This window comes from Littorina saxatilis, linkage group LG7 (assembly GCF_037325665.1).
Source record: "Littorina saxatilis isolate snail1 linkage group LG7, US_GU_Lsax_2.0, whole genome shotgun sequence".
Lineage (NCBI taxonomy): Eukaryota > Metazoa > Mollusca > Gastropoda > Littorinimorpha > Littorinidae > Littorina > Littorina saxatilis.
The window spans coordinates 8752314-8778463 of NC_090251.1; the positions used below are offsets into that span (position 1 = coordinate 8752314).

At 43.8% G+C, this 26150-nt stretch overlaps 1 protein-coding gene across 4 annotated transcripts in view; it reads right to left on the bottom strand.

Moving 5' to 3' along the window:
• LOC138970624 (uncharacterized) overlaps positions 1-26150 on the bottom strand; it is a 425184-nt gene that overhangs the window by 152585 nt on the left and 246449 nt on the right. For 3 of the 4 annotated variants that reach the window (XM_070343089.1, XM_070343088.1, XM_070343091.1), the window contains 5 exons: positions 18040-18138; positions 16147-16305; positions 11453-11530; positions 7448-7531; positions 5901-5981 (listed from right to left, as the gene is read on the bottom strand). In XM_070343089.1, coding sequence (XP_070199190.1) covers positions 5901-5981; positions 7448-7531; positions 11453-11530; positions 16147-16305; positions 18040-18138 — 501 coding nt within the window. The remainder of the gene's footprint in view (positions 1-5900; positions 5982-7447; positions 7532-11452; positions 11531-16146; positions 16306-18039; positions 18139-26150) is intronic. The other variant, XM_070343090.1, reaches the window with a different exon arrangement.

Here is a 26150-nt window from a genome sequence, read left to right on the forward strand (position 1 = left end):
GTCAAGTTTTGACTAAATATTTTAACATCGAGGGGGAATCGAAACGAGGGTCGTGGTGTATGTGCGTGTGTGTGTGTGTGTGTGTGTGTGTGTGTCTGTCTGTGTGTGTGTGTGTGTAGAGCGATTCAGACTAAACTACTGGACCGATCTTTATGAAATTTGACATGAGAGTTCCTGGGTATGAAATCCCCGAACGTTTTTTTCATTTTTTTGATAAATGTCTTTGATGACGTCATATCCGGCTTTTCGTGAAAGTTGAGGCGGCACTGTCACGCCCTCATTTTTCAACCAAATTGGTTGAAATTTTGGTCAAGTAATCTTCGACGAAGCCCGGACTTCGGTATTGCATTTCAGCTTGGTGTCTTAAAAATTAATTAATGACTTTGGTCATTAAAAATCTGAAAATTGTAAAAAAAAATAAAAAACTTATAAAACGATCCAAATTTACGTTTATCTTATTTTCCATCATTTTCTGATTCCAAAAACATATAAATATGTTATATTCGGATTAAAAACAAGCTCTGAAAATTAAATATATAAAAATTATTATCAAATTTTTTTTTTTCGAAATCAATTTAAAAACACTTTCATCTTATTCCTTGTCGGTTCCTGATTCCAAAAATATATAGATATGATATGTTTGGATTAAAAACACGCTCAGAAAGTTAAAACGAAGAGAGGTACAGAAAAGCGTGCTATCCTTCTCAGCGCAACGAATACCGCGCTCTTCTTGTCAATTCCACGGGCACTGCCTTTGCCACGGGCGGTGGAGTGACGATGCTACGAGTATACGGTCTTGCTGCGTTGCGTTGCGTTCAGTTTCATTCTGTGAGTTCGACAGCTTGCTGCGTTGCGTTGCGTTCAGTTTCATTCTGTGAGTTCGACAGCTACTTGACTAAATATTGTATTTTCGCCTTACGCGACTTGTTGTTTGCTTCCGAGGTCGACGGATTGTTATTCACTCTTGTATCGTTTTTACATTTAGTCAAGTTTTGACTAAATGTTTTAACGTAGAGGGGGGAATCGAGACGAGGGTCGTGGTGTATGTGCGTGTGTGTGTGTGTGTGTGTGTGTGTGTGTGTGTGTGTGTGTGTGTGTGTGTGTGTCTGTGTGTGTGTGTAGAGCGATTCAGACTAAACTACTGGACCGATCTTTATGAAATTTGACATGAAAGTTCCTGGGTATGAAATCTCCGAACGTTTTTTTTCATTTTGTTGATGTCTTTGATGACGTCATATCCGGCTTTTCGTGAAAGTTGAGGCGGCACTGTCACGCCCTCATTTTTCAACCAAATTGGTTGAAATTTTGGTCAGGTAATGTTCGACGAAGCCCGGACTTCGGTATGGCATTTCAGCTTGGTGGCTTACAAATTAATTAATGACTTTGGTCATTAAAAATCGGAAAATTGTAAAAAAAAAAATATATATATATAAAACGATCCAAATTTACGTTCATCTTATTCTCCATCATTTGCTGATTCAAAAAACATATAAATATGTTATATTTGGATTAAAAACAAGCTCTGAAAATTAAATATATAAAAATTATTATCAAAAGTTTTTTTTCGAAATCAATTTAAAAACACTTTTATCTTATTCCTTGTCGGTTCCTCATTCCAACAAGAAGGGCAAAGCCCATACGACTCACATGCTTGACCTTGACCTTTAATAAGTAAACCTAGCAATGACATCATACACTAAGAACTGCTTTACACATTTTCCCCACCAAAATACATGTGACCTTGACCCAAGGTCAAGGTCATCCAAGGTCATGCAACACAAAGCTGTTAATTCAAGACATAGGAAGTACAATGGTGCTTATTGGCTCTTTCTACCATGAGATATGGTCACTTTTAGTGGTTCACTACCTTATTTTGGTCACATTTCATAAGGGTCAAAGTGACCTTGACCTTGATCATATGTGACCAAATGTGTCTCATGATGAAAGCATAACATGTGCCCCACATAATTTTTAAGTTTGAAACAGTTATCTTCCATAGTTCAGGGTCAAGGTCACTTCAAAATATGTATACAATCCAACTTTGAAGAGCTCCTGTGACCTTGACCTTGAAGCAAGGTAAACCAAACTGGTATCAAAAGATGGGGCTTACTTTGCCTTATATATCATATATAGGTGAGGTATTCAATCTCAAAAACTTCAGAGAAAATGGGAAAAATGGGAAAAATAGCTGTTTTTTAGACAACATTTATGGCCCCTGCGACCTTGACCTTGAAGCAAGGTCAAGATGCTATGTATGTTTTTTGGGGCCTTGTCATCATACACCATCTTGCCAAATTTGGTACTGATAGACTGAATAGTGTCCAAGAAATATCCAACGTTAAAGTTTTCCGGACGGCCGGACGGACGGACGTCCGGACGGACGGACGGACGGACGGACGGACGGACGACTCGGGTGAGTACATAGACTCACTTTTGCTTCGCATGTGAGTCAAAAACATATAGATATGATATGTTTCGATTAAAAACACGCTCAGAAAGTTAAAACAAAAAGAGGTACAGAAAAGCGTGCTATCCTTCTTAGCGCAACTACTACCCCGCTCTTCTTGTCAATTTCACTGCCTTTGCTATGAGCGGTGGACTGACGATGCTACGAGTATACGGTCTTGCTGAAAAATGGAATTGCGTTCAGTTTCATTCTGTGAGTTCGACAGCTACTTGACTAAATGTTGTATTTTCGCCTTACGCGACTTGTTACATTTAGTCAAGTATTGACTGTAACGTAGAGGGGGGAATCGAGACGAGGGTCGTGGTGTATGTATGTCTGTGTGTCTGTGTAGAGCGATTCAGACTAAACTACTGGACCGATCTTTATGAAATTTGACATGAGAGTTCCTGGGTATGAAATCCCCAGATGTTTTTTAATTTTTGCGATAAATGTCTTTTATGACGTCATATCCGGCTTTTCGTGAAAGTTGAGGCGGCACTGTCACGCTCTCATTTTTCAACCAAATTGGTTGAAATTTTGGTCAAGTAATCTTCGACGAAGCCCGGACTTCGGTATTGCATTTCAGCTTGGTGGCTTAAAAATTAATTAATGACTTTGGTCATTAAAAATCTGAAAATTGTAAAAAAATTTTTTTTTATAAAACGATCCAAATTTACGTTTATCTTATTTCCCATCATTTTCTGATTCCAAAAACATATACATATGCTATATTTGGATTAAAAACAAGCTCTGAAAATTAAATATATAACAAGAAGGGCAAAGCCCATATGACTCACATGCTTTACACATTTTTTCTACCAAAATACATGTGACCTTGACCCAAGGTCAAGGTCATCCAAGGTCATGCAACACAAAGCTGTTAATTCAAGACATAGGAAGTACAATGGTGCTTATTGGCTCTTTCTACCATGAGATATGGTCACTTTTAGTGGTTCACTACCTTATTTTGGTCACATTTCATAAGGGTCAAAGTGACCTTGACCTTGATCATATGTGACCAAATGTGTCTCATGATAAAAGCATAACATGTGCCCCACATAATTTTTAAGTTTGAAACAGTTATCTTCCATAGTTCAGGGTCAAGGTCACTTCAAAATATGTATACAATCCAACTTTGAAGAGCTCCTGTGACCTTGACCTTGAAGCAAGGTAAACCAAACTGGTATCAAAACATGGGGCTTACTTTGCCCTATATATCATATATAGGTGAGGTATTCAATCTCAAAAACGTCAGAGAAAATGTGAAAAATGTGAAAAATAGCTGTTTTTTAGGCAACATTTATGGCCCCTGCGACCTTGACCTTGAAGCAAGGTCAAGATGCTATGTATGTTTTTTGGAACCTTGTCATCATACACCATCTTGCCAAATTTGGTACTGATAGACTGAATAGTGTCCAAGAAATATCCAACGTTAAAGTTTTCCGGACGGACGTACGGACGGACGGACGGACGGACGGACGGACGGACGACTCGGGTGAGTACATAGACTCACTTTTGCTTCGCATGTGAGTCAAAAACTATTATCGAAATTAAATTGTCGAAATCAATTTAAAAATACTTTCATCTTATTCCTTGTCGGTTCCTGATTCCAAAAACATATAGATCTATATGATATGTTTGGATTAAAAACACACTCAGACAGTTAAAACAAAGAGAGGTACATAAAAGCGTGCTATCCTTCTTAGCACAACCACTACCCCTCTCTTTTTGTCAATTTCACTGCCTTTGCCATGAGCGGTGGACTGACGATGCTACGAGTATACGGTCTTGCTGTGTTGCATTGCGTTCAGTTTCATTCTGTGAGTTCGACAGCTACTTGACCAAATGTTGTATTTTCACCTCACGCGACTTGTTTTTCTTTCGAGAATACAATACAAAATACCCAATTATTTGCTCTGAACGTGTTGTGAGCAAATGAAACCAATATAGCTCATATACTTATTAAGAAATGACTGTCGTTAAGTGTACTGAAACCTATTTCAATGTTCTGAATATGTAACGGCTCACTGGCGAATTCAAGTTACTTCCCCTGTATTTTGACACTTTATCATTTGCTTCAGGAGTAACTTCCCTTACTGTTTTACATAGATATACAAGAAATATACTCAATTATTTGCTTTGACTGTGTCAGGAACAAATTGTTTCTTTAAAACAATACAGTTCATATACTTAGTAATTCATTATTAGTACACTCTTTGACTGAAATTTATGTTTATTGTGTGGTCAAACACATCATTGGCATTGTCCATTTGTTTGTTTGTTTGTTTGCTTAACGCCCAGCCGACCACGAAGGGCCATATCAGGGCGGTGCTGCTTTGACATATAACGTGCGCCACACACAAGACAGAAGTCGCAGCACAGGCTTCATGTCAGTCACATTATTCTGACACCGGACCAACCAGTCCTAGCACTAACCCCATAATGCCAGACGCCAGGCGGAGCAGCCACTAGATTGTCAATTTTAAAGTCTTATGTATGACCCGGCCGGGGTTCGAACCCACGACCTCCCGATCACGGGGCGGACGCCATACCACTAGGCCAACCGTGCCGTCCGTTATTGTCCATTATAAGGTGACAGGTGGTATAAAGCTATGGAACAACCAGGAAAACCATGCTGTACATTTCTGAACATGTGCTTTGGAGAGCTAAACCATTGTGTAAAATATCTGAGCATGCGCTTTTGTTGTAAAAATTCACTTCATTTTCTATTTTGGGCTGCGCAGGAATCTCCAGTTACCAAACAAAGCTTTACAAAGTCGATTTCGGTCTCAATTAAGGACGGGCTTAATATATAGCGTAAATCACTCGATCTGTAGTTTTAACTGGTTGTAACTGGTGTTCGGGTTCCTCCTGTGCTTTTCCAGGAGTGTCAACCAAATTCGGGTCATGTCGGCAGCTCATCAAACCCTTGAAATAGGCAAAGTTTTAGAGCGTTTGCTTCAAACACGCCTTGGATAACGCTAATATTAAGTTTTTATGAATCGAACATGACCCCGATGTGACCCCAAAATATAATGAGGGTCAATCAAACGAGTGTCAAGTCGGGAGATTAATAAACCCTGGAGGTGTACATGTCCAACGTTTCAAAGCTCTAGCTTCAAAAACGATAACGTCTACGTTAAGTTTGTATGAATCGGACATGAACCCGATGTGACCCCAATTCACATTTGACAGGGTCATCCCAATTAGGGTCAAGTCTGGAGATCATCAATCACAAAAAGTGTGTACAGTTTCAATATTCTAGCTTGAAAATCACCCTTAACATTAAGTTTGTTGTCCACAGCCGGACGGACACTGCTCTGTTCAAGACTAATTCGGACCCACCAATCACTCAAATGAGTCAAACATTCTAGATCACGAAAAATTACGATTTGGGTTGAAACTTCATCCCGTGTCTCGCTTTATAAACACACTCAAAACGTAAACTACTTACTACACACGCCACTTGAATCACATATCTGTCCAATCAAACACATATCCTTTCTACTCCGACAGTCCGCACCAGCTGTCCAGCCTGAAACATGATCCCCCGTGGTTCGTCATCAAAGACACTAAAGTGTTTGTTAATATGTTTTACATATTTTCACTTATGACAGTCACATTGATTCATGATCAGGAAACAAGTGGTGTTAAGTAATATACTTGGCACAATTCAGCATTAACATTGGACAAAGAGTCTTCAACGCGACCAAACCCACAGACACAGTATCAGCATTACGGGGGGCCTAATTTGCATAACAAAATTGTAGTTATTTTTTTTAGCTGAATGTTGAGTAAAACAGAACATATCTTTACAAACCCTACACCCCCCCACCCTCATGAGAAAAAAAAATGGATGTATACAAAATTGTGTCTAAAATTACAATTTTGATTTAAAGCAACAATTGTATTATAACCAAGTTAGCACGACAAATAAATAGACTGTCAGCAGAAATCAAATTCAAACTACCATAGCTTATATAATTGAAAGTAGTTTGAATTTGAGTAGCTTATAATTCGCAACTATTCTGATGTACTCAGATATATTGTTAATTGTTACTCCATTTCTTTGCAATATGTTCCGCTTTTTTTTTTTTAATTTTTTTTTTTTTATATAGATTTGCCAATGAACAGTATTGCTCTAGCAGTATTGTAAAACTGTATGCACATTTTGGACTCCTGAGGATTGAGTACATGTAAAATACTTAGGTATTGAATGTAGAAAAACGATTGTATTGCACTCAACAAAAAAACCAAACAAACATAGCTTATAATTATGGCATGAGTGAAACTCTTATAAACTTCTAGAATCTTATTCCAATACGGATAAGAATAGATGCAAGTGTGTGCTCATACATTTCGATTAAAAGGCTTTGAGACATTTTTGAAGTACCATCAACATCATTTTACCCGTTATTGATAAAAAAAAATTAAAAAAACTTTGACATACGTTATCTCCCGTTCTTGGGAACATTCTAGATATTTTAGCAGCAGGTCTAGCTTCGACTCAATACATTTTGTGAGAATGATCAGGCATGCCTGCATCATAAGAGTTACCTCCCTTCCATGTCAAACAAAGTAAGATTAACCTCCCTTTCTGAACTGCCTGGTTATTTTGTTTTTCTTCATGTCTTCTCCTCATAGGAGCAAATGAGAGTCTCTAATATCCCTGGCATTATGTGCTTGCTACGGCTGAACACTAGGCATATAGCTGGCCTTGCACTATACAGGCTGTACTCAATAAAGGGGAAGTTCATTCTCTGAGAAAGGAAACAATGAATCAAGAAACTAAAACCCAGGTTCACTTCTGCGGCTCCTATGCAGTGTGCATACACACTAGCTTGTTCGTGCCTCTTGCCATCTCTGAGGTATGGCGACACCAGACAGGCATGCACGCATACACTTACATCCATTCTGTGATACATATAATTTTGGTTACGTGTTGTCATGACAATAAGCATGGACATGATACATCTCTCTGTGTAAGCATAATTTACTCACGGCATAACGAGTCTATGTCACAAATGGTATCCCGCCGGCAGAACCTGATCTTTCTCCCTTCACATGAATCCCCAGCGTCAATAGCTGGTGACAACACACAGGGTAAACCGAGAGTCAATAGCTGGTGACAACAGACAGGGTAAACCGAGAGTCAATAGCTGGTGACAACACACAGGGTAAACCGAGAGTCAATAGCTGGTGACAACAGACAGGGTAAACTGAGAGTCAATAGCTGGTGACAACACACAGGGTAAACTGAGAGTCAATAGCTGGTGACAACACACAGGGTAAACCGAGAGTCAATAGCTGATGACAACACACAGGGTAAACCGAGAGTCAATAGCTGGTGACAACACACAGGGTAAACCGAGAGTCAATAGCTGGTGACAACACACAGGGTAAACTGAGAGTCAATAGCTGATGACAACACACAGGGTAAACCGAGAGTCAATAGCTGATGACAACACACAGGGTAAACCGAGAGTCAATAGCTGGTGACAACACACAGGGTAAACCGAGAGTCAATAGCTGGTGACAACACACAGGGTAAACCGAGAGTCAATAGCTGATGACAACACACAGGGTAAACCGAGAGTCAATAGCTGGTGACAACACACAGGGTAAACCGAGAGTCAATAGCTGGTGACAACACACAGGGTAAACCGAGAGTCAATAGCTGGTGACAACACACAGGGCTAGGGTAAACCGAGAGTCAATAGCTGGTGACAACACACAGGGCTAGGGTAAACCGAGAGTCAATAGCTGATGACAACACACAGGGTAAACCGAGAGTCAATAGCTGGTGACAACACACAGGGTAAACCGAGAGTCAATAGCTGGTGACAACACACAGGGTAAACCGAGAGTCAATAGCTGATGACAACACACAGGGTAAACTGAGAGTCAATAGCTGGTGACAACAGACAGGGTAAACCGAGAGTCAATAGCTAGTGACAACAGACAGGGTAAACCGAGAGTCAATAGCTGGTGACAACAGACAGGGTAAACCGAGAGTCAATAGCTGGTGACAACAGACAGGGTAAACCGAGAGTCAATAGCTAGTGACAACACACAGGGTAAACCGAGAGTCAATAGCTGGTGACAACACACAGGGTAAACCGAGAGTCAATAGCTGATGACAACACACAGGGTAAACTGAGAGTCAATAGCTGGTGACAACAGACAGGGTAAACCGAGAGTCAATAGCTGGTGACAACAGACAGGGTAAACCGAGAGTCAATAGCTGATGACAACACACAGGGTAAACCGAGAGTCAATAGCTGGTGACAACACACAGGGTAAACCGAGAGTCAATAGCTGATGACAACACACAGGGTAAACTGAGAGTCAATAGCTGGTGACAACACACAGGGTAAACCGAGAGTCAATAGCTGATGACAACACACAGGGTAAACCGAGAGTCAATAGCTGGTGACAACACACAGGGTAAACCGAGAGTCAATAGCTGGTGACAACACACAGGGTAAACCGAGAGTCAATAGCTGGTGACAACACACAGGGTAAACCGAGAGTCAATAGCTGGTGACAACACACAGGGCTAGGGTAAACCGAGAGTCAATAGCTGGTGACAACACACAGGGTAAACCGAGAGTCAATAGCTGGTGACAACACACAGGGTAAACCGAGAGTCAATAGCTGGTGACAACACACAGGGTAAACCGAGAGTCAATAGCTGGTGACAACACACAGGGTAAACCGAGAGTCAATAGCTGGTGACAACACACAGGGCTAGGGTAAACCGAGAGTCAATAGCTGATGACAACACACAGGGTAAACCGAGAGTCAATAGCTGGTGACAACACACAGGGTAAACTGAGAGTCAATAGCTGGTGACAACACACAGGGCTAGGGTAAACCGAGAGTCAATAGCTGATGACAACACACAGGGTAAACCGAGAGTCAATAGCTGGTGACAACACACAGGGTAAACCGAGAGTCAATAGCTGGTGACAACACACAGGGTAAACCGAGAGTCAATAGCTGGTGACAACACACAGGGCTAGGGTAAACCGAGAGTCAATAGCTGATGACAACACACAGGGTAAACCGAGAGTCAATAGCTGGTGACAACACACAGGGTAAACCGAGAGTCAATAGCTGATGACAACACACAGGGTAAACCGAGAGTCAATAGCTGGTGACAACACACAGGGCTAGGGTAAACCGAGAGTCAATAGCTGATGACAACACACAGGGTAAACCGAGAGTCAATAGCTGGTGACAACACACAGGGTAAACCGAGAGTCAATAGCTGGTGACAACACACAGGGTAAACCGAGAGTCAATAGCTGGTGACAACACACAGGGTAAACCGAGAGTCAATAGCTGGTGACAACACACAGGGTAAACCGAGAGTCAATAGCTGATGACAACACACAGGGTAAACCGAGAGTCAATAGCTGGTGACAACACACAGGGTAAACCGAGAGTCAATAGCTGGTGACAACACACAGGGTAAACCGAGAGTCAATAGCTGGTGACAACACACAGGGTAAACCGAGAGTCAATAGCTGATGACAACACACAGGGTAAACTGAGAGTCAATAGCTGGTGACAACACACAGGGTAAACCGAGAGTCAATAGCTGGTGACAACACACAGGGTAAACCGAGAGTCAATAGCTGATGACAACACACAGGGTAAACTGAGAGTCAATAGCTGGTGACAACACACAGGGTAAACCGAGAGTCAATAGCTGGTGACAACACACAGGGTAAACCGAGAGTCAATAGCTGATGACAACAGACAGGGTAAACCGAGAGTCAATAGCTGGTGACAACACACAGGGCTAGGGTAAACCGAGAGTCAATAGCTGATGACAACACACAGGGTAAACCGAGAGTCAATAGCTGGTGACAACACACAGGGTAAACCGAGAGTCAATAGCTGGTGACAACACACAGGGTAAACCGAGAGAAAGTGTGCACAATGAAGCAATATGGTGATCAAAGCAAATGCCTAAGTACAACACACTCCACACGCTGTATCTGTCAACATTCAAAGGGCAAGCAAAACCTGCCACATCATTATGGCACAGGGGTCGAGTGGTAGGGATACATTTATTTTGGACAGGGGCATAATATCAGAAAATAACGTGAAAGTCACAATGCAGGGCCGGACTATGCAAATAGGAGGGGGGGGGTGCCAGTGGTTGTCCAGGGGGATGTCCCCCATGGCGGAGTCAAGGGGCAGAGTCTCTTGTGGGGGTCAGGGGGCGAATCCCCTTGAAGCTGATAGGTATGTCATATTCTGAGATAGGAAAATGGCCTCTCCTTGCATGAAACGGCATAAAATAAACAATAATAAACAAATAAGTGAGGTACATGTTTAGGTTAGGGGGGGGGGGTTGCGCAACCCCCGTAACCCTCGCCCCCCCCCCCCCCCCCGGCCCTGCAACGGGAAAAGGGCAATAAAGACGATGGTGCAGGATCAATGGTTTGGGGTCCACTGTCGTATCAGTGAAATCTGCATGTGAAGCACTCTGATGATGTTGCAAACCGCTAATTGTTGTATCAATTGTCTTCAAATGTATCGGACAGAGAGTACATGGTGGGGGAGGGAGGGGGTATAGACCATAGTAAATGAAGCGTAGGGCCAGGGGTTGTAAATTCAGACACAGGGTATGTAGGACAAGGTTACAGTGCCGCCTCAACTTTTACTAAACGTCTGATATGACGTCATCCAAAACAGTTATAGAAAAAAATAAAAAAATAACAACATCCGACAGTACAATCTGGAAGAAGTAGTAAGTAAAGTTTTATCAAGATAGGTCGAGTAGTTTTCTCAAAACAATTGCTCTACACACCCACACCCACACCCACACCCCACCACCACCACCACCACCACCACCCTCGTCTCGATTCCAGGTCTGTCTGAAAACAGTTAGTCAAAACTTGGTTAAATGTGAAAAGATTAATGTCAGTAAATCCTTGCAGAATACTCTTGAGAATGAAAACAATATACATCCACATAGTTTTCACTTACCACAGATATTTCCATAGTCACAAACCAAGCCTAGAGGACATGGGAAAGTCGTATTGCAGTAGGAACCGGATCCTTTGGCTTGCAAAAAACAAAACAAGTCACACTAAGCGTAATTACTACATTAAGTCAATCTGTCGAATTCGTAGAATGAAAATAACATGCGGACAGCATTCCTTTTCACCAAAACAGTATAACTTTGTCTAACGTGGCAATGCGCCAAGACAGCACTGGCACCTTCTCCAAAAGCATGTGAATAAAGTCACAAGCTAGTACAGTGCAGTAGCGTGTAGCGCTTCACAGAATAGCGCATTGTTCTCTATTCTTTTCAATTTGTTTGAGCTTGTTTAAAATCCAAACATAAGGCACAAAAAAAAATAGGTGTGGTTACGGTAACATAGCCAAAAAAAATAGGGTAGGTAGGTAGGCAATCACTTTTTTTTTTAAACTTTTTTTTCTAATGTGTACAAATTAAACCTACCGTACTTTCCGGGTGACAAGGCGCTTTGTTATCTAAGACCCTTCTTTAAAAAAAAAAATTGTAATCCACGTCACCCATTGGACGCAGGGGGCCAATAGGGCGCACCAAAATGACCCAGTTTTTGCCATGAGAGGTAGTTCCCCTGTCATATCTGAGAGAGGAAACACTTCCTGCATCGGGGTCAGTGACCAAAGGCATTGTGATAGCTGGGTGGCCTTGTTAAAAGACACGACCTTCTTCCCAGGGGTCAATGACCCAGTTTTTGCCACGAGAGGTGGTTCCCCTGTCATATCTGAGAGAGGAAACACTTCCTGCATCGGGGTCAGCGACCGGTCAGTGACCGAGTTTAACAGAGTGGAAATCTGTGTGTGCGGCCAGATCAAAGGCAGGGCAGTACCTAGTAGCTGAAACATGCATTATCACAAGTTGTTTGACTGGTACTCAAGCGGTCTCTTTGATTTTTTTCGTATTTCATACACGGATTAGGCGCTTCGTTATACAAGACGCAGGGGTCGAACTCGAGGAAAAAAGTTGCGCCTTATGACCCGGAAAGTACGGTACTTGACAGGGAAATAAGTGTGCGACACGGGTGCTTTCGCTTTCATTGCGTTTTTTGCACTCGTTTTTTTTTTTTTTTTTGTTTTTTTGACAAATGTAATAAAAAGTTATAGGATCGGCCCCTAAAAATAGGGTAGGTCGGGTTACCGTAACCACACCTATTGTTTTTTTAGGCCTAACATTACCAGCTATTGTGTTTTCAGCGTAGAAATAGGGCCCGATATTTAGACGAGACAAGTATAATGCCGACGAGTCGCATTATACTTGTTCGAGTCTAAATATCGGACCCTGTTGCTACGATGAAAGCACAATAGCGTTTATATAGCTATTCTGACATTGAATTCGGTGTTGATGTGAGATTGTGACGGAACGACAGTAACTGTTATTGGTACACATGTGCTATTGTGCGTCAGTTTGAACTTGTGAACTTGTGGTACATCTGTACTATCGGGGATCCACTAAGATTTCCGAGACTGTGTTTTTGTCTGTGTTGAAATGGTCTGGCGGGAGAGCCGATTCTTAAATTTGCATAGGTAAAACGATCGTTTTCTGGTACAAGTCTCTGGAGTAAATGTTTGATTAGTGCTTTTGTGAACAAGAAACAATTGACAAGTGGCTTGTCCCATCTCACTTTTTCCCTCCGCCGCGATGTAATTTTGAATAGTTGAAGGCGACGTTAGACACCAAGTAAAGAAAGAAAGAAGTAAAGGTACCCGACACCCCTCTAGTTGAACTTGTTTCGGCCTTGTGACGTGGGCATGTGGGATGTTGTGGGCCGCTGAAACGGTCTTTTTGCTTGGAAATCTGGAGTGAAGACAAGGTATATTTTGTGCGGTGTGTTTTATTGACGCCGTGTGTGACATGTTTGTCACGGGCTGAAATCCTTCGGGATGTGAAGATTTCTTTGCTGGTTTGTTATACAATTTTCTTTCTGTAAATGGGTAAGCAGTGAGAAGAATAGTATGCTGCTTGGGGAAGGATTTATTTGAATGTTCAAGTAGATTGTTTTGTGAGTTGAATGTTTGAGAAACTTTTGTTTATTGAATGTTTTAGAAAACTGTTTGAGAGAACGATATTGTAGGCATGTTATTTGGTAGGAATGATGTGTTTTGTTGTTTAAGGAGTTAGTTTGTGGCAGTTGAAATTGTCGAATTTTTTACGTATGCTTACGGCGTGCTTTCTGTGATTTGCAGGATGGCGGAGTGTGCGACGGGGTTTCAGTAGACGGGTTTTTGTAGATGGGGTTTTAGTTCAGTTTTTACATTTAGTCAAGTTTTGACTAAATGTTTTAACGTAGAGGGGGGAATCAAGACGAGGGTCGTGGTGTATGTGTGTGTGTGTGTCTGTCTGTGTGTGTATGTAGAGCGATTCAGACTAAACTACTGGACCGATCTTTATGAAATTTGACATGAGAGTTCCTGGGTATGATATCCCCATACGTTTTTTTCTTTCTTTTGATAAATGTCTTTGATGACGTCATATCCGGCTTTTCGTGAAAGTTGAGGCGGCACTGTCACGCCCTCCTTTTTCAACCAAATTGGTTGAAATTTTCGTCAAGTAATCTTCGAGGAAGCCCGGACTTCGGTATTGCATTTCAGCTTGGTGGCTTAAAAATTAATTAATGACTTTGGTCATTAAAAATCTGAAAATTGTAAAAAAACAAACAAACTATAAAACGATCCAAATTTACGTTCATCTTATTCTCCATCATTTGCTAATTCCAAAAACATATAAATATGTTATATTTGGATTAAAAACAAGCTCTGAAAATTAAATATATAAAAATTATTATCAAAATTAATTTGCCGAAATCAATTTAAAAACACTTTCACCTTATTCCTTGTCGGTTCCTGATTCTAAAAACATATAAATATGATATGTTTGGATTAAAAACACGATCAGAAAGTTAAAACGAAGAGAGGTACAGAAAAGCGTGCTATCATTCTCAGCGCAACTACTACCCCGCTCTTCTTGTCAATTTCACTGCCTTTGCCGTGAGCAGTGGACTGACGACGCTACGAGTATACGGTCTTGCTGCGTTGCATTGCGTTCAGTTTCATTCTGTGAGTTCGACAGCTACTTGACTAAATGTTGTATTTTCGCCTTACGCGACTTGTTTAGTTAGGTTCAGTTGGGTTCAGTAGACGAGTTTTTTTTCAGTTAGGTTCAGTTGGGGTCTTGTTAGACATAGAGGGGTGCAATTAGATTTTATTAGAGGGGTTTCAGTTAGATTCAGTTTGGTTTTTGTAGACTAGTTTTCGTAAAAAGATTTTAGTTAGGTTTTGTTAGATCTGGTTTTTTGAAGAATTGTTTAAGGTTGTTTTTTTAGATTTTGTTTGTTTTAGATTAGAGTTTTATTGTGTTTTTTTGGATTAAAGTTGAGAGTGAAGACTTGGGTTGGAGGGAGGATCTAACGTGTTGAGCAGACGATGCAGCGGTTGCTCGTCGAAATTTCTCGTCCAACCAGAATCGCTTTGGGTATCACGTGAGTTTTCCTTCTTTGTACCATGTAAGTGCCGAAACTGTTAACTGGTGTATATGCTTTTGGATATTGAGAAAAATGGCCGACTTCCGTAGCATTATGCTTTAATGATCGGAAGTGACCATCCAATTACAGCCCCCGAATTCCCCCACGTGTTCATCAGAATAGCTATATATCTTTATGTTGTTGAAATCCGAAAATGATTTTAAATAAATGACATCTTTTTTGGATCGATTACTAAACTGTAATTTTTACAGAATTTGTTTCTATTTTTATGACATAACTCATTAATTGATTTTTAAGCTTCCAAGTTGAAATGCAATCCCTTAGTCCAGCCTTAGTCGAAGATCGCTTGACCAACATTTAAATAAATGTAATCGAAAAATGAGAGTGTGACAGTGCCACCTCAAATTGCACAAAATGCCCAATACAACGTCACCAAAGACATTCATCAACACAAGAAAAGCAAAGGCTTACACAACTCACCATCGCATAGTCCTTTACAGTGGACCAACCCCCCATCTCCCCTTTTAGACCACCCAATAGAAAGTCTCCTCCCCTCTAAGAAAAAAAACCAGAAGGCTCCCTCCCTTCGTACGCCCCCTCTCCCCACAAAAAAAGGACAACAGTAACCAAAAATCACTAAAAAAAAAACCAACAACATTTTTACGAATTACTTTTGGAGCTGCCACCGGGCAGGTCTTAGTCTCCCTCTGCCAGGCTCGCATCATGCCCCGCACGTGAATGAATTACTTCAAAAGCCTAAATGGAAGTCTATTAGTCTGGGCGGGAGGGATAATTCTTTCTGTGTTGAGTACTCTACTCAAGACAGTGTGTGTGATTACGTAATCATGAACATTCTAAAAGATGGTGTGAGTCCAATTTGGCATAGCGCACTGTGCCACACATCCTTTACCCACATAACGTGTTCACGAGATATGTTAATAACTATTTGGAGGGAGATGCGATTTAGAATTTCACGAAGTGAACATCACTAAACATAACCAATGTGACATTTACAACCAGACGGCATCATTAACTTCAACGCTTACGCTTGATCATGATATTTGTTGGGTTTAGGTAAGGGCAACAAGAAATCAGATCAGGAAAACGACTTTCAGACTCCATACAAACAGAGTCAACTGAGTCGACTTAACAGTTAAAGTAAACGCTCACCACAAGTAAAGTTGGCACGTACGGTCTCGAAATCACCACTGCATTGACAGACACCAATATTGCTGTCACATATCGCAAAGGGATCACTGCAAGTTTCCTTCCCCTGGGGATCCTCTTCCGTCACAGTACACACACTTCCAATCTTGCCGCTGCTTGGAACTGCACATTGAGTATCTTCGGTTTCTATAGTGCCCAGGGATGTCATCACACATCTCACACATCTAGTGTACAGCAAATGTGGACATTCTACTCCAACGAGGAGTCACAGTAAGTAGACATAACCAAACTAAGGAAAGGTCACTCTCGCGGAAAATCGGTAGTCACCAAAACAGGAGGACAAAATAACACGCTTTCACCTTGTGCAGTATACGTGTCGTTTGCGTTATTTTTGGTGTTAACAAATGATTTACGATTAAAGAACAGACATCTGCCTCGAGGTGCATCTCAATTTTTGAAGAATTCGTAGCCTTATTTTATTGAATATCTTTTCTTTAAAAAAAAACCTCACGATCATCAAGACTTGAAAAATAGTGTGGCCCCTGCTAGAAATATGATTTTTTGGTAGTTCTAACGTTTATCTTACCGTTCTGATCACTTACATTAGCACCGGAGTGTGCGGAAGACTCCAAAATGCAAATGAAATACAGCAACCCCGCTGCATCGCAGCCATTTTGAACGATTTCAGTCAGTAACTTTTTTTTCAAATGCTTACGAAAACTCATGCCGTCAATAGATGTTCGAGTTTGTTTTCAAAACGATGTTTATGAAGTGGATTAACAAAAAATAAAACTACTGTTATCCGGAAAATATCTTAGTTCACGGTTAGATCGGGAAAGCCATATCTAGCATCATACAGAATTGTTCATGAACCTAAACACACACTAAAGTCCGTTTCAAAGACTTTCAGCAATGTTCAACATTATAAATCGAGATCACAGTCTTCCGGATCACAAACCATTGTGTGAAACTTTCTTTCACGAAGTGTTTGTTTGTTTGTTTGTTTGCTTAACGCCCAGCCGACCACGAAGGGCCATATCAGGGCGGTGCTGCTTTGACTTATAACGTGCGCCACACACAAGACAGAAGTCACAGCACAAGCTTCATGTCTCACCCAGTCACATTATTCTGACACTGGACCAACCGGTCCTAGCACTAACCCCATAATGCCAGACGCCAGGCGGAGCAGCCACTAGATTGCCAATTTTAAAGTCTTAGGTATGACCCGGCCGGGGTTCGAACCCACGACCTCCCGATCTCGGGGCGGACGCCTTACCACTAGGCCAACCGTGCCGGTCTTTCACGAAGTGTACAGTACGTGTTTTTTTCTAGCAATAGGCGTGTCCCCTGTTTTGAGTGAACACTGTTTGTGTGGTGCACTACCAGTGTTTTTAAGAAAATACCAAAAATACACAGCGGCCATAATTTCTCTTTATTTGAATGTATTTCAACTTCACAAAGATTGTTTTACAGTGCAGATTTTTAAAAAAAATCAATGCATGAAGAATTTGAAAAAAACAGTTGGTTATACCTGGAGTAATTTCTCAAGTTCCAAAGTGTGACGTAAAAAGTGAAAAAAGAGGGCATCACAGGAAATGAATGCAGGGTAAAACGTGAGAAAGGAAAATAATCCTCCAAGAAACTTACTCGGATCATCAGTCTTCACCTGGGAAACAAAGTAAGCTACAGCAACAGTCCCCTTTAGAGTTCCATTACCACACATAATGTTCGCCTTCTCTCTCTCTCTCTCTCTCTCTCTCTCTCTCTCTCTCTCTCTCTCTCTTTCTCTCTCTCTCTCTCTATCTTTCTCTCTCTCTCTCTCTCTCTCTCTCTCTCTCTCTCTCTCTCTCTCTCTCTCTCTCTCATACACACACACGCGCACACAGACACACGTACTGCAGTTATCTGTTTGACATTCACACTTGTCAGAGTTGCAGTTGGCTCCAGCCAAGCATCCTCTTGGCCTCTCAGAGCAGCTTCCGTCTGCCGGGATTCCTGTGGGATCAACGACACTCTTTACAACCCCACAGGATCATACACTCTTTACAACGCCTGTAGAATAAAATACACTCTTTACAACCCCTGTAGGATTGAAGACACTCCTCACACACGGGGGATAACCGGGTAAGCTGGTGTACGGTGAGTAACACTCGATTCGGCCTGCATTTTCCCGTTTTACCACAAAGTTGTTGATTTCTGTCTGGATTAAAGGTGACCTACTGCATCTGCGATGACTAACTTTGTTTCGAAATGTATAATATGTCGAAGAAGGATTTGCGTTTTCCCGTATTTAAATGTTAAAACGAGAAATCGTGGTGACGAAGCACCGGAAATGGCTGCTCGGTGGGTTTCAAATGTAGAAATGCGCTTGTTTTTACAAAACCAGCTCGTATTCAGCTTCGGTACGGGAGTCTTAGTGACAAAGGAATCATACTTGATGCAAAGGAGTGCTATTGTCGGGTTGGAATCATTCGTTAGAGCATGCAGGCGAGAGGCGGTCAAATATGCGAGACGATCGTACACCGGGTTGAAGACCGTCGCGAATGTGGCCGCAGACGCATAATCCGGTTTGATGCATAATTTTCTGTTAAACTAGACTTTTAGAACAGTCTCTGTCTCTCTCTGTCTGTCTCTCTCTGTCTCTTTCTCTCTCTCTCTCTCTCTCTCTCTCTCTCTCTCTCTCTCTCTCTCTCTCTCTCTCTCTCTCTCTCTCTCTCAGCAGTCTCTCTATGTACGTCACTGAATAGTCGTCGGTTGCTAAAATAAGAAGCGAGAATAAATTTTGAAGCAAATCGAAAACGAAGTGGACTACTGCGTCCGTCTATGCAAATTTGATAATGCTGCTGACAGGTAAGTGTGTTACCAGCGTAATTTTGCAACTTTGAACTTCCGACAACGAACTCATTCGGCGCTCCGAAAATTCTCGGTAATTTAGGACGAGTCTATCTCTCAACAGAGAGTGTCACGTTTCAATATATCACTTAAGGTGATTATGAACCGGTTAATTACTACTAATTAACTAACCACACCACGATCCACTCTCGCAGTCATACAATTAAATAGAGTCAACAAAAGTATAAGTTTCAGACGCCTGTTTATGTATAAACTCTCCACCTCCCTCGAGCCTTCACTCAAAATATGTTCCTTTTACGTTCTCAACACGTAAAAAACCAGTGTTCACTGACAAAATGCCAGTAGTATATAGAAAATTATAGTAACACGCTGAACCCGTGTAAATATAGTTAAATGCGAATGTTCTGTTCGAAAAGCTCTAGTTCGTGCAGGGGTCACACCCCACGTTGTCACTACTCCAATGAAATCACAGATACGAAAAGACAACGGTGGTCAACGGGGTGCGTACGACATGGTGCACTTAGCTTTATCTCTGCTGCTGCTGCTTAGCCGGTATGCTGGTTAGCCGGTTCGCTGGTTAGCGTGTCCGCTGGTTAGCCGGTTCGCTGGTTAGCCGGTCCGCTGGTTAGCCGGTCCGCTGGTTAGCCGGTCTCCTGGTTAGCGTAGCTTCAACAGGTCCCGCCAAAGTCAGCCGTGCAGATGTTACAGGAACGTAACGAAACGAAACGAAACGAACGGAGGCTGCAAACAGAAAGCATCGGTGCACTAAACATGTCAGCTACCCCTCACCCACCACCTTAAAACATGTCATCTTTAAATACCTCATCGAGCACGTGGGCCTGCACAAAACGGACTTTTTACAACAACAAAACAGCCATTTTCCGTCCTTCTCTTCCTATCTGCAAAAACCATATACAGATTAGTATTTTAGCGTCACAGAGAGTAAATTATGCGCTAACCTGGAAAGAACAACAGAGAGTATTTCATTCCACAACACAGACTCATCAACAGCGTTAAATAATGATTTATTACCTCAAAAGCCTATGATTGTACTCTCAATGGAAGCAAAGTCCGCTTCCTCCCTGGAACAGCCTCTGTTCGTCAACAGTGACCAAAAACCTCCAGAACCCCTTGTCGAATCCTTATGCGAAAGCCATCGCCGACGAAGGAAAGTTGACGACTTGTCCTCAGCAAAATAGTGGCAGTGTGAAGGAAATAACCGGTGGAAGCTCCCCTAGAGTGCCGAATACAATATTCGGTGAAAAACCATCATACTCTAGAAACTGTGTATTAGATCCTTCCCCTTCTGCCGCTGGGTGTCAAGTGCCCCGTCCTTGTGCCTCTCTCAGACAACCTAGCCAATAACACGTGACTGACCTTGTCACAAAACCAGTCCAGCTATACACAATTCTGCCTCCCAAGCAGAAAAAAGACACGAGAAACTCAATCCGTGAAAATCCCGTGCGCGCTGTCAGCGAAAAACCGTCAGCCCTATGACAGCAGAAACCCCCACTGTGAAACTCGTGCGCTACGAAACATCCGTGCTAGTTGAGCACTGTCAGCAAACTCTGCTGTAGCCCAATATCACGTACAGGCGCTTTCTATCATAATCGACCAAGAACAGGCACTCCACTGAGTGACACTTTCTTGGTCTCTGTCACCCGATCGTGACACACCTCCCCTCTTCAAGACGAAACCTCGGTTTCGCTCACAGTCATGTTCTCCTCTACAGCCCGAGAGAGAAAGTCAGCTCCAACATTGTTGGCGCCCGGAATGACGCGTACCGTGCATTGGTACGGTTGGAGAATCAACGCCCAGCGCATAAGTCTGGCGTTTGCCAACCTTGCAACCTGAAGATATTGCAGAGGTTGATGGTCTGTTTCCAGACAGAAAGGTCGTCCTCAAGAACGAGCAACCCCTCGTTTCACCCCTGATGACTGCAACCTTCTCTGTCTTCTTGTCTTTGTTCTTCTGGTCTTTGTTCTTCTCCCCGTAGGCAGTCCTCTCTATGTAGGCGCGCAGCAGGTTGGCGTGGTACAGGCGTGCTTTCCCGTGCATCATGATCCTGTAGTCGTTCTGGCCCACCCTCGCTGTCACCTCAAAAGGTCCTTGCCACTGCAGTTGTAGCTTGTTGTGTTTGACAGGTAGAAGTAGCAACACCCGTTCTCCAATCTTGAAGCTGCGCGGCCGTGCCTTGCGGTCGAATCCTCGCGCATAACGCTGTGCTGCTCTTCCCAGGTTCTCTTGAGCCAGTTTGCAGGTCTCTTCAATCCTGTTCCTGAGTTCTACGATGTAGGTCGCTGTCGTCTGCACCTCCTCGTCAGCTTCTTCGTCCGTCCAAGCCTGACGCAGGATAGCCATGGGACCGCGTACCTGTCTGCCGTACAACAACTCGAATGGGGAAAAGCCCAAGCTCTCCTGAGGAACCTCGCGGTATGCAAAAAGCAATGCTGGGATGTACCTGTCCCACGTGCGTGGTTTCTCCTGAGCTAGTTTCCTCAGCATGGTCTTTAAGGTGCCATTGAACCTCTCCACCAGTCCGTTGCACTGAGCATGGTAGGGAGTGGTGAAGTGCTGCTCCAGTGATAGCAGTCGTGCTGCCTCCGCCATCACTCCTCCCGTGAACTGCGTGCCTCTGTCGGTGAGTACCTCTGATGGAATTCCCAGCCGGGACCACATAGTAACCAGAGCCTCAGCTACTCGCGTGGCTTCAATCGATTTCAGAGGGATCGCCTCTGGGTATCGAGTAGCGTAGTCCACCATGGTCAAAATGTATCTGTTTCCGTCCTCAGACGCAGGCAAGATGGGCCCGATGATGTCCACTGCCACCCGACGAAAGGGTTCGTCGATGAGCGGCATCTTCTCCAAGGGGACCTTCCTCACCCTTCCTTTGGCAACCACCTTCTGGCACTTATCGCAGGACGCACAGAAACGTCGGACATCCGTGCAGATGCCTGGCCAGTAAAATGGCGCCAGACACGATCCGTGGTCTTCTTGGTACCAAGATGACCTCCCAGAATCGAGTCGTGTGCCGTCGCCATGACACCCTCGCGAAACTCGCGAGGCACGACAACCTGTTTGAATGTACCTTCTTGGTTGCTGAACTCCCGGTAGAGCAACTTCTTGTCCCTGAGGAACTTTGACCTCCCATGCTTCCCGCTCAGCTTCACCTTCCCCGACTTCGCGTGCTCCCGAGGAGTCGCTAATGTCGGATCAGATGCCTGAGCCTTCGCGAGAAGCGCGGGGGTCACGTTCCCCAGGGCAGCTCGTGCAGCAGGTAGGGGTTTGAGAGGTTTGTCCTCTCGCTCCGCCTGTGCCCGCGTGAGCACTGAAATGACGTCGGGAGACCGATAAACGGGAACCTCCCTGGTGACGCCGTCCACAAACTGAACCCGGTTTCCAATGAGCAGGTCGCATGGAGGATCGTCCATGACGACGGCCACAATGGTCCCCGTGAACAACGGTGTTACGACCTTGATCACTGCCGTGTTCAAGTCGTAAGCGTGAGATGCCTCGGCCATTCTCACCCTGATGCTGTCTCCTGTGTAGGCCATAGCTGGAACTAGACTCGCCCGAACCACTATCATGTCTGCCCCTGTGTCCCGCAGACCTTCGCCCTTCACTCCGTTAACGTAGACGTTGCAGTGGGGCTGGAAATGTTTCCTGGAGCACGGAACGCAGAGTTGTGGAATTGTGCATGAGCTCGTGACGTCCCTTAGCTCCTCACTGCCAACAAAGTGTACGCCCTTCTGGTCAGCCTGTCTCCTGTGGCAGTCCTTCTTCACGTGGCCCCGCTTGTTGCAGTAGTAACACTGGATGTCAGATCTGGAACTTGATCCCTTGTGTCCCTGATCGTCCTTCCCGTCCTTGGGTCCTGAAGAACCCGAATTTCCCGATTTTCCCGGCCGTGAGCCTGAAGATTTGCCGGAGATCGCTTGGGCGTCCTCGTGTACTCTGATCCAGTCGGCTGCCTCCTGAGTAGTCTTTGGCTGGTGCTCCTGCACGAAGGTCACCACCTCAGGTCGCAGGCTGGACATCAGTTGCTCCATGACAATGAGGTCGGCAAGGTCGTTGACGGTCCAGTCCTTTTCGGCCATCTCCACCCAGCGCCGCAGGTAGAGATTAAGGCGTGCCACAAACTGATGGCTCAGCTCGCCGCTCAGTCTCTTGCTGTTACGCAGACGTCGTCTGTAGGCTTCCGCAGTCAGGTTGAAGCGCTGGAGTAACGCCTTCTTTAGTGCCTGATAGTCTCTCGCCTCGTCGTCATCCAAAGCGTTGTAGAGCTGCAATGCGCGTCCTTTTAAGCAGGTGCTAAGGCGGCTAGCCCACGTGGCCTCTTCCCACTTCTGGTCAGATGCAATGCGCTCAAACCGGCGTAAAAAGTCGTCGAGCTCGTCCTTGTCATCGTCGAACGTCGGCAGTCTCGTACGGTCGGCAACAAACGTCGGCGCGCTAGCCTGAGTAAGCGTACCCTTCTCGGCCTGTAGCCTAGCTAGCTCTAGCTGGTGATCGCGATCCGCCTGTTCCTTCCGGTCTAGTCTGTCACGTTCGTCTTTCTTTTCCTGTCTGTCAAGTTCGGCCTGTCGTTCGGCCTGTCGTTCCTGTCTCTCAAGCTCGTCTTTCTTATCCTGTCGGTCACGTTCGGCCTGTCGTTCCCTTTCTTGTCTGTCTCGTTCATCTTTCTCTTTCCGTTCTTGTCTGTCACGTTCGTCTTGTCGTTCCTGTCTCTCACGTTCGGCCTGTCGTTCTTGTCTGTCAAGCTCTTCTTTTCTCGTCTGTCGCTCTATGTCTTCCTTACGTTCTAACTCCTTGCGCTTAAGCAAACTACGCGCTCTAACGCGTGCGTCTCGCTCTGTCTGTTCCTCGCTACCAGGAGTCTCAAAAGTTAATCTCTTCGTAGGAGATCCCCCTGTAGCCATGGTTAGTTTAGCAAAGCGTTATCACAAAAGTAAGTCTATTGCAGCTATAGCTAGAATACGCGGTGATGAAAGCGATGGATACAAAAATCCAGCAACCGGAAAATGCAGAAGAAAAAATCCAAACGGTGTAGAACAAATCGCGTAGCCTACTTTATGGCTGCTTTTTGCGGTGAAACAAAGTGTTTCCCACAGCCGTGGCCTACTTTATCGGCTGCTTTTTGCGGTGAAACAGAGTGTCTCCCACAGCCTTGGTTAGGACAGAAGTCCTCGGACCCTTCCCCCCCAAAATTCCAACAAAGTCAAAATATGGAGAAAAATCCAAGTAAAACAAGACGGTAGAAATGTAACCTGTTACAGAATACGAAACAACAATGTAGAGAAAACTGAGTAAAACGAATAACAAATCCGCTAACTCCGCTCAGCTCTCTGCAACGGAAAACTCTGAACGTACAACAACAAAGATTCACAAACAAAGGAAAGGGAGGTAATCACAGTTAGCGCATACAATAGCTCACAAATTACAATTTACATTTCCTGCAAGATGTGAATCGCTTAAGGTGTGGTATATGATCAAAACTATACAAAAAAGGGTAGCACCAAGCAGAAAATAGGTCGAGCACTGACGAGATTATCTGCTCTTAGTTATCCTTAATTGGTGGGTCTTTATCAGTTGGAAATTAACTGAGTAAATCCCGGCTTGGCCCCCATGTGTCACGTTTCAATATATCACTTAAGGTGATTATGAACCGGTTAATTACTACTAATTAACTAACCACACCACGATCCACTCTCGCAGTCATACAATTAAATAGAGTCAACAAAAGTATAAGTTTCAGACGCCTGTTTATGTATAAACTCTCCACCTCCCTCGAGCCTTCACTCAAAATATGTTCCTTTTACGTTCTCAACACGTAAAAAACCAGTGTTCACTGACAAAATGCCAGTAGTATATAGAAAATTATAGTAACACGCTGAACCCGTGTAAATATAGTTAAATGCGAATGTTCTGTTCGAAAAGCTCTAGTTCGTGCAGGGGTCAAAACCCCACGTTGTCACTACTCCAATGAAATCACAGATACGAAAAGACAACGGTGGTCAACGGGGTGCGTACGACATGGTGCACTTAGCTTTATCTCTGCTGCTGCTGCTTAGCCGGTATGCTGGTTAGCCGGTTCGCTGGTTAGCGTGTCCGCTGGTTAGCCGGTTCGCTGGTTAGCCGGTCCGCTGGTTAGCCGGTCCGCTGGTTAGCCGGTCTCCTGGTTAGCGTAGCTTCAACAGGTCCCGCCAAAGTCAGCCGTGCAGATGTTACAGGAACGTAACGAAACGAAACGAAACGAACGGAGGCTGCAAACAGAAAGCATCGGTGCACTAAACATGTCAGCTACCCCTCACCCACCACCTTAAAACATGTCATCTTTAAATACCTCATCGAGCACGTGGGCCTGCACAAAACGGACTTTTTACAACAACAAAACAGCCATTTTCCGTCCTTCTCTCCCTATCTGCAAAAACCATATACAGATTAGTATTTTAGCGTCACAGAGAGTAAATTATGCGCTAACCTGGAAAGAACAACAGAGAGTATTTCATTCCACAACACAGACTCATCAACAGCGTTAAATAATGATTTATTACCTCAAAAGCCTATGATTGTACTCTCAATGGAAGCAAAGTCCGCTTCCTCCCTGGAACAGCCTCTGTTCGTCAACAGTGACCAAAAACCTCCAGAACCCCTTGTCGAATCCTTATGCGAAAGCCATCGCCGACGAAGGAAAGTTGACGACTTGTCCTCAGCAAAATAGTGGCAGTGTGAAGGAAATAACCGGTGGAAGCTCCCCTAGAGTGCCGAATACAATATTCGGTGAAAAACCATCATACTCTAGAAACTGTGTATTAGATCCTTCCTCTTCTGCCGCTGGGTGTCAAGTGCCCCGTCCTTGTGCCTCTCTCAGACAACCTAGCCAATAACACGTGACTGACCTTGTCACAAAACCAGTCCAGCTATACACAATTCTGCCTCCCAAGCAGAAAAAAAGACACGAGAAACTCAATCCGTGAAAATCCCGTGCGCGCTGTCAGCGAAAAACCGTCAGCCCTATGACAGCAGAAACCCCCACTGTGAAACTCGTGCGCTACGAAACATCCGTGCTAGTTGAGCACTGTCAGCAAACTCTGCTGTAGCCCAATATCACGTACAGGCGCTTTCTATCATAATCGACCAAGAACAGGCACTCC